At 38.8% G+C, this 8,987-nt stretch overlaps 1 protein-coding gene across 1 annotated transcript in view; it reads right to left on the bottom strand.

Annotated features, from left to right (window-relative positions):
- rasa2 (RAS p21 protein activator 2) overlaps positions 1–6,006 on the bottom strand; it is a gene marked incomplete at its 5' end in the record, with an annotated part of 25,417 nt that extends 19,411 nt beyond the window's left edge. Inside the window, 3 exon segments of the mRNA XM_035679848.1 lie at positions 746–840; positions 954–1,057; positions 5,883–6,006. Of these exon segments, the coding sequence (XP_035535741.1) occupies positions 746–840; positions 954–1,057; positions 5,883–6,006 (323 nt within the window).
- Between the last annotated feature and the right edge of the window lie 2,981 nt (positions 6,007–8,987).

Genomic DNA, 8,987 nt, shown 5'->3' with positions numbered 1-8,987 from the left:
CAGGTTGACATACTGGTTGTATAAAACAATGACGACATGGATTCAGGCAGCATGCAAATTCTGAGTAACCATCTTGTATGCAGTCAGACCAGTTACATTCAATGATAAGAAAGATGGGAGCGAGTTGGTGACAAATACTTCATGAATTTCATCCAGTCTTTTGAAACAATATGTTAAAGCCAGATTTGGTAGTTTAGGTGAAAATTTAAATCTCGCAGGTGGCACAATAACGACGTTCATAACAGTGATCAAACAATTCACGCTCAGAATACACATTGAAGTGTTCATAATGTGCAGAAGGTTGCCAAAAGCCAAAAAACATGCCGACCACAAGCCTTCTGTATTAGATTTAATTTTCTGCGATCAGACTGCTGCGATACTTGACGGGGGTTTACAGTAGCAGCCAATCGGTGAACAGCATTAAGCGTGTCACAGGTTTTCAAACTGTAAAAAGACACCAGCTTGGACAGAGACTAATAAACCTCACTTTGACATGGAAATGATCTTATCTGTATGCAAATGTGAGACTACGTGCAATTGAATTTCCTGCTAGTTATGTTGGGGTGCTGCGAGTTGTGAAAGCATGCATCCCCTGAGCCCGAAGGGAGTGGTGCAGTCTCATTATCAAAAACGTCAGTGGCAAGTTCCAAGCATGTAAAATCAGGAAGAGAGATCATTTGGGGAAAAAAAAGGGCATTCCATTTATCGCGTATATATCATATAAAACATTGAACTTTTAAATTACCTGGACTTCTGAGTTAGGATCTACTGGGTGAAGGCTAAACCAGTGCTCCTTCCCACTGTATTTACACAGGTCATCCTTCCGGATTGACACCTTGCCTGTGGAGAGACACACACACACACACACACACACACACACACACATTTAACTACAACTCATCCATTCAGATGAAAAATATACTTGTGTAAATGCCTTATTTAATGCAACTTACCAACAGATAGCTCCCTTTGGAAAACGATCTTGGCATAAACATAGAAGGATAAACACTGAAACGGACGTGGGATCTCAAAGTAGAAGTCCTCTCCGTAGAAAGGGCTGTAAATAAAGGCAGAGGTTTAAATTAGCAAAGGCTGCATCCTCTGGGGAAAAAGATGTGAGTGTGAAAGAGAGCAGTAAGTGGTGTAATGTGTGACCAGATTAGTGGCTATGGCCCGATTGCCTTATTTGTACCGGGACACATACGTGTAGGCTTAATTAATGATTAATGAAGGCTGACGCTTGATTCTTCACTGTAGTGTTATACAATTTAAAAGACTAATTTTTTTTGGTGATTTCAATTCAAATTCAATTCAAATATCTATGTGTCATAAATACTACACTGGAAAATAAAAATAAAATCAACACTTTTTTGTCTTTTATTGAGTCTGAAAATCTTATTCACTTATAACAAAGTGGAAAAAAAATAGTAAGAGTAAAAATCCTAAAGACGCAGTTTTAACTTTAGCTTTAAAAGTTGGCTCTTGACTACTGGTAAATTGAAGATAAAAGTCCTCATAGCCATTCAATGATCAAACTAGCATCACTATAAATTATAATCACTCAAAACTGCCAACACCATTTCTTTCCTTGTTTTTCCAACTTCCAAAAACTGTGCTGAAAAACTAAAATATTCCATTCTTCCTTTAGACCCCCTTACAACCCACTCACGGGCCCCTGTGTCCCCCTAGACCCCAGTTTGAAAACCACTGGTATAGTGTTGTTGCATGTTGCAAACAGTTACAGTCAGTGACTTTGTCTACTTTATATATTTACCATTGCCTAAACTACATCCTTGCCATCTGCCTGATCTAATTATGTACAGCAAAATCATGTGATAAAATTCCTCATGTAATGTACTGCTACATCATCAATTCTATTTGAGCAGAACTATGATACACACAGGATTGTGAATTTTCTGGGAAATGAACTGACTGAGCAGAAGGTGGACAACACAGGGTGCCCTTATGACTCATCAGGGTTGTGGGGAATGTTCTTGCTATGTTGTGTGTCACTTTTGCCATCCATTTGCTCCAAAACCTTTTTCAATATGCAGTCAAAACAGTGTACAAGCCCTGTAACACTTATCTGTGATGTCCATTTTGTGTTATGTTCCTGAACCAAATTTAATGTGAAAATACAAAAGAAGACAAAAAAAATATATAAAAATATCTGGAGAGTAAAGTGCTGATAAAGTGCCATTTTTACAACAGGCAAATCTACTGAGAAAATCCTTTATTCTAATGGCAACCTTAACATTTACATTATAAACCAGTAAAGACACATAGAATAATAAACATCCATCCATCTGCTATACCTACTAACACTGTGCAGTGTCATATATGGACTCTCAGTGGAATCATGTGGTGATACATCATCTTTTTACAAATGAATGATTTTAAGGACAATAATTCATTGTTGAGACTTTTGTTTTACATATGTAAAGGGTGTGAGTTTCATCTGATGTAATTCATAGTAGAACATTGCATTAAACATCAATTTGATTATTGTAGAAGTCATTTTTCAAACATTAGCCAAATCAGGATACACATCAAAATAAGAAAACATATATTTTTAAATATTTAGTTTTATTTAATATAGAACATTTTGTTCAGCAATATCATCCAGGCCTAGCTAGATGCCAGGTACACCCTGGACAGGTGTAGACAAAAAACATGGGCAAATTTAAAAGTTTGATCCACCAAACCAGTATATCTTTCAACTTGTATTTCGGATCTGAACACCAGGAAGAAACCCATGTAGACACTGGGGAAGAACATGAAATCTCCAATCATTAAGGATCATGTGGTACAATGCTGTATAATGTAGGCTAGCAGCTAAGTGGTTAGATCTCTTCTGTTCATCAGAGGACTGACTGCCCTGTAGGAGCTGGCACAAACACAGAGGGCCCAAGCATCCTGCCAGCACAACTACCTCATGACCAAGACCGCAAGCTAGACAGCTTGATCTGACATAGCTGATTGTAGGTTAAGCACTACCTCAATGTACGTGCTGCCTGCACATGGACCACCTGTCCCAAACAGACTCAACAGTACTTAGACAGCTGTGCTGGATTACCTGTTAATATGTTTAAGTAAAAACTGCAACCTGTCTTTTGAATTCTTCTTACAAGTAATCTAAAGTTTACAAAAGGTTGGAGGTCTGAAAAAAAGAATGTAGCATCAAATTAATGAAGTGGCAGCTTGCATTTAAACAATCTGGAAGACACTTGCTTGGTGTATAAAATAACCTGACCTGTGTTTGCATGTCAAACATTACTGGAGTTTATGGGTCATGTGACGTAATGAATTTTTCTCTCCGTTTTTAAAAATTTAATCAGGACCTGGAAATTAGCCATGTAAACATATCTGCATAAATATTCACTACGAGCATTGAAAGAACCTGGTCCTAAAGCTCTTCAATCCTTACACGGATGCCTTCCTCTACAATTTATGCATCTTGGATGGTGAAATATCTTGCCTGAAACTTCCGCACTGGGTTTGGCCAACACATCCAGTGTACACCCACACATCCTCCTCAACATCACATGGAATTATGCACTTGTAACCTCCTTATTCTGTGCACACTCAAACACACACCCACTACATTACCTTCCCTTCTGTTGTCATCCTAGCTTCTATATAATGTGAGAATGCAAGGTAGAGCCACTTGACCACAACTGTGTGAACATGCCTGCTTTAATTAAGGGATTAGCTGCAATTAGAGCTTCCATACAGCCTTTAAACCATTAGAAACAGGAACCCATACAACAGGCATGAGTCAAGCACCATTAAATAAAAAAAACAAAAAAAATAAAAAATACACAGTGGGCCACATTTGAGTGATTACTAAGATGTGCTAAACAGAGGCTAAGGTAGTTGAGAGTGACACAGAGAGAAAGACAGGGGAGAGCGTGGGAGGACACACTTCCTCAGAGACTGCAAAATCTTTTTGAACAGCACCGAAATCAGGAGAGAGAGAAAAAAAAAAAAGGGCTGTTGTGAAATACCTAGAGAAGGCAGGCCCGTGTTTACAGTGAGATGTGCAATGATGTAGACAGAAACCTGAAAGGTTTCCTGGTGTGCCCATCTCCCACACTTTTCTCTTTATTGCTTGTGAACATGTGGCTATTGGTAAAATAGCAAATTTCATTCTGAATCACTTAATGTTTCCCAGCTAAAATGGTCCCCTGCACACATACAGCTATGAGTCACACGTTGACAGGTCGTAAGTTGTTATCAGATGACTGAATTTTAAACCGGACATTTCCCACATGATCAGCTTTCAACCAACATGGTCCAGAGTTTAGTATAACTGTTTCCACATGAGAGATTTCCTCAACAGATTATTTAATTTGTGTTTCTGCTTTGTTTTGACTTTGATTCTAAAAAAACAAACTGTGAATTATACAAAGAATAACAGCAGCACAGTAATGTCTCTAAACGCTCTAGGCCATATCATTCTGTAGATTTAAGTTGAGTAAGCTGTGTCTTACACTATTCTCAAAAGCACTCATAATAAAAAATGATTAAAGTGGGGATAATCAAGCCACGTAAGCATAACTTCATAACATTTTTCCTGTTCTTAATGTTGTTTCTGAAAATTATATATATTATCTTTATATTAATTTAAGCAACCATGGTAGTTGAACAGCTATTGCATTAGCAGATACAAGTTACATTAACAGGACAGTCGCAGTGACTCTTTTCTAGCCCTCCCTAACTTATTTACATCATTCTAGATAAACAGAATAAAACAAATAATTATTGCAATCAACTGATCTATCAGTTATTCAGTAAACTGAGCAAAGTAATGTGTCAAGAAAATGATGAATGACCTCTAAGTTCCAAAAGATGAGCCGTCAGAAACTCAGCATTCAATACATTATACACTATATTTAGAGAATGGGAGCAAATCCTCGTATTTGTAAAGCTGTGAGGGTTTAACTTTTTTTTCTTGATTGACCAGATTCTAAGCTACACATCCAATAACTTAAAAAAGGTTCACTACTAGTTCAAAAATTAACTCTGAGGAGGAAATGACACAAATAAGACACTGAACCCGAAACCTTCAGCTGCTCATAAACAGATATGTTTGGATTTCTTGTATAGCCAACACTACTCGCTACAGATGATGTGTGCAATGTGTGCATATGATAAAAAAAAAAACCAAGACGCTGAAATGTGTTTACACAACTGCAATCATTTCTTCTCAGCTTAATGGTTTCTTCCTTTGAGCCGCTTTAAGTATCACACTTTCCGGGAAACTAACCATTGAATACTTTGATACGACTCATAACATTCAGTGACACAACTGGTGATATGGACCTGTTTCTCTGCATTACAGCAAGTGCATCAACACTATATTACTGCCGGTAGTTTCACACTTTCTATGACCTCTACTATTTTATATAAGCCTTTTGAACTGCTCTTAATTTGTGACAATACATAGTTTCCCAAATACTACTATCCCACCAATTCTATGAGAGAAATGATAAGTACAATAATAATTAAACACTGTGAATTAGAAGACAGCTAGCCCGTTCTCAACATCAGAGCAAAGAGCAAAGAATATGCTTGATATGGTACAGTCAAATAAAAACATAGACCTTTCCTGAGACTGCCGAGTCAACTTGCTGTTTGAAGACATGTACACCACCTTGAAAAATGACTTTTGTACATCTTTAAATCATTAAGTAGTCCAGTTGCATTTTGTGTAACTTGGTATGAAATGTAAGGAAAATGTAAGCCAGAGTTTACTGTGACGTTAACATAATGAACACCTTACAGTACACTAACAGTTATAAACTGCAACCAGATGAGAAAATAAGGGAATAAGGAACGTAATCAACAATAAAATCTACAATATCCATTAACCGGCTTACCTGACGCTTTTGTCAAACACCTTGGTGCGGAACACCTCCTCCTGATCCAGACTTATGGTGCAAAAGGTGCAGAGATCCCTTTGCCGATTTGGACCTGAGACTGGTCCTAGGTTCTTAGCTTCACCTGCGGCACAGAGAGAAGAACATGATAACTATCTCGTCTGGCGTCAAACAACAATGGTCATTCTCAAGTTAAAGGAAAAATTAAGTAATTATTATTAATTAATTACAAAAACTATCTACTTCTAATCTACAGTTATAAATATCAATCTCACTGAGAAGTAGCAGTCCTAAAGCCTGACAACTACAATAAAAATAATAAATACATTATATAAAATGCATTATATAGTATGCATTTCAATGAGTAAGTTCCTACTTTTAATCTCAATCAAGGGGGGAAAAAGTGTCCTTAGATAAAAGAAGTTAATTTCGCCAAAAGCAATCTTAAATCAATCTAAGCATATGTTCGTGCAAACATACACAGTTCACTTTTAAATCTTGCTTTTACAAATCAACATCCTCATGTTCAAACGGGGGCTCTGGCAGCGAAGGGTGAGCTGCAGAGCGGATGTAGCTGAAGCAGACTTGAGGCTCCTATGTGGTTAAAAACATGAAACATTGACTTCCTCAGCATAACCAATGCTGACGGTACAGCGCTGATTCACAAATAACAAAACACCTTTGTAACACAGACGCTTGCATTACATGGCAGGCAGACGCAGATTACATGGCGTGGGGTTTTGTGTAACACATACATAGCCAATTACCAAATCAAAGCCAGATAAGTTAAAACCTGTATATTCAGGACAGCAAAACAGACGTTACTCAAACACAGCACTATCAATAACTTCACAATGAGTCAGTTTTACACCGGTGGATTAGAAGGGCAAAGACAGAAGTCTAAATTGGTCCTCTAGCTTTGGATAGGTAACCTAAGCTTAGGTGAACACCTAATTAAGAAAAGCCACCAACGGGATCAGCTTTTTAACAGGCTATTAATAATGGTGTATGGCTAATCTTAGGAACAGCCAGTGAAAACAGCAAAGTTGCCACTAAGCTTGAACAAGGATGACCTGGTGGGAGTAGAGCACACAAGCACATATGCACACAGACACAAATACATACAGTATACTTTGGCCGACTGACCCCACTGCCATCTCTTCAGTAACATTTCCACTAAAACCGGAGCATGACTGCTTGTGAAAAGCATAACCTGAAGGTCAGAGAGTAAACAGTACCTGTCTTACAGCTGAAGACTGCTTTGTCATTTTAACAGCTGACCTATTCGCTGGTTTTATTCGGACAACGAGGCAGGAAGGGGAGATATCAAAGCACACTGGCCATGTGAAAACTGCTATAAGAACACATCTTGACAGAACGTCACCTCCATTGATGTAGGCTAAAGGAAAAAGGACAAAGTGTGAACGAGGAAGAATGGAGTTTCGTAAGACTGCAAAGTGAGTTACATGCCATTACAGTTCCTCTATTTTGTTCTGCTTACCGTTTTCTCATTAATTCATAGTAGTGAAACTGTTGTCTTCCTATTGTGTGCCTATGCATACAAGCATTACATACCAGTTAGCCTATACTCCCCTTTCACTAAACACATAGTTAAGCAACATTTACAGCCGGTCATGACATGGTCTACCACCTACTTTTGAAACCATAAAATGTCTCAAAAGCATATGTTAAAACTAATGTTGGGTCAAACATACAAACAAATCTATTTCATCATTGAAAGAAAAACTCATCTCGTGCCATCCTTTTTAAAGATTGACCGCAGTGAATTTTACTTTCCCCACTGAGATGAAGCAAAGCCACCGGGGCAAATTTAATCCTAACCATAATCAATTACCTTAAACGCCAACCCAGAGAGCAGTGAATGCAGACTAATGGACGTGTGTTAAAACTGAGAATAACCAAATCTCCTGCTGCATATGTGACACCTTGTTATCCATTAGTAAAAAGGGCATAACGAGAACTGCTAGTGCAGTCTGAATCTCAGAGACAGCACGAGGCAGCCAGACACATCTTGAATTTGAGTAATTTGGCTAAAACTACATTTACTCCACAGAGGGTAGGTACTCCACTGGACCAGCCCAGCCTGAGAATGAGGATGAGGAAACTGGCTTGTCAGGTATTTGACTTTAAAGCCAGTGTTTCTGATTTGGACTCTTACTAAATGTATGATTATTGTAATATTATAAATCACTCCACTGGAGCAATCTGCTTGCAAAATAGTCATCTTGCCTGCATTACCAAATAATCCAAGTCATTCCCATTGATCGACTTTAATGAACAATGTAATGTACATGCAGTTGATGGGACATGATCATTGCATGTACATGTACAAAAGACCTGCTGAGAGAAACTGTGTTCAGACCTATCAATCAACATACCACTGTTGTGCAATGATTGGCACTAGTACTTCCTATATATTTATATACAAATTTAAATATATAAAAAGGTAATAAGTGTGCTGGTGTCGTAAAGATAGAGACTGTAGGTTAGCTATGTGTCTGACTTGAGAAGCTAACATTAAACTCATGAGGGTGAGTGACCATTACTTTGCTGCTTTGAGACGCCATTTGATATGCGTTGCGTTTGAGCATTTTAAGCACTGTCGCTGAAAAGGATGTCATGATAATCCTAACATGAGCTACATCACCTGTCTGTCCTGCAGTCAGTAACATTATACCTGAACGGGGGGTTATTTGTCGATGGGCTGGAGACTGGTTGGTAGTAGCTAGCCTCCCCCCCCCCCTTACTTTACCACCAACATTAACTCAGCTTACAGGGCAGCTCAAAACGCCCGCATTTCGATAAAGACTTAATTTACAACACACACATTAAACACACAATCTCCTGGAGCAGCTCGACCGGCGGCTCGCTGCATAAAAGCCCCCACAACAAGCTGGTAGCCGCTGTTAGCATGCTGTGCTATGTTGACGTGAGGCAGCAGCAGCCCGACCAGATGAACTGGCTGCCTGCACACTGCTGAGAGCACGCCGCGCCCCTCCGGCTTCCCCTCGCTTCTTTCTACCGACCTCTCTCTCTCTCTCTCTCTCTCACACACACTCACTCTCTCACCTCTCTCTCTCTCTC

Source organism: Morone saxatilis, unplaced genomic scaffold (assembly GCF_004916995.1).
Source record: "Morone saxatilis isolate NCDOM2014 unplaced genomic scaffold, NCSU_SB_2.0 Contig8, whole genome shotgun sequence".
Taxonomy (NCBI): domain Eukaryota; kingdom Metazoa; phylum Chordata; class Actinopteri; family Moronidae; genus Morone; species Morone saxatilis.
Note: the sequence above shows the minus strand (reverse complement) of the source record. Positions and strands in the feature narration are given on the sequence as shown.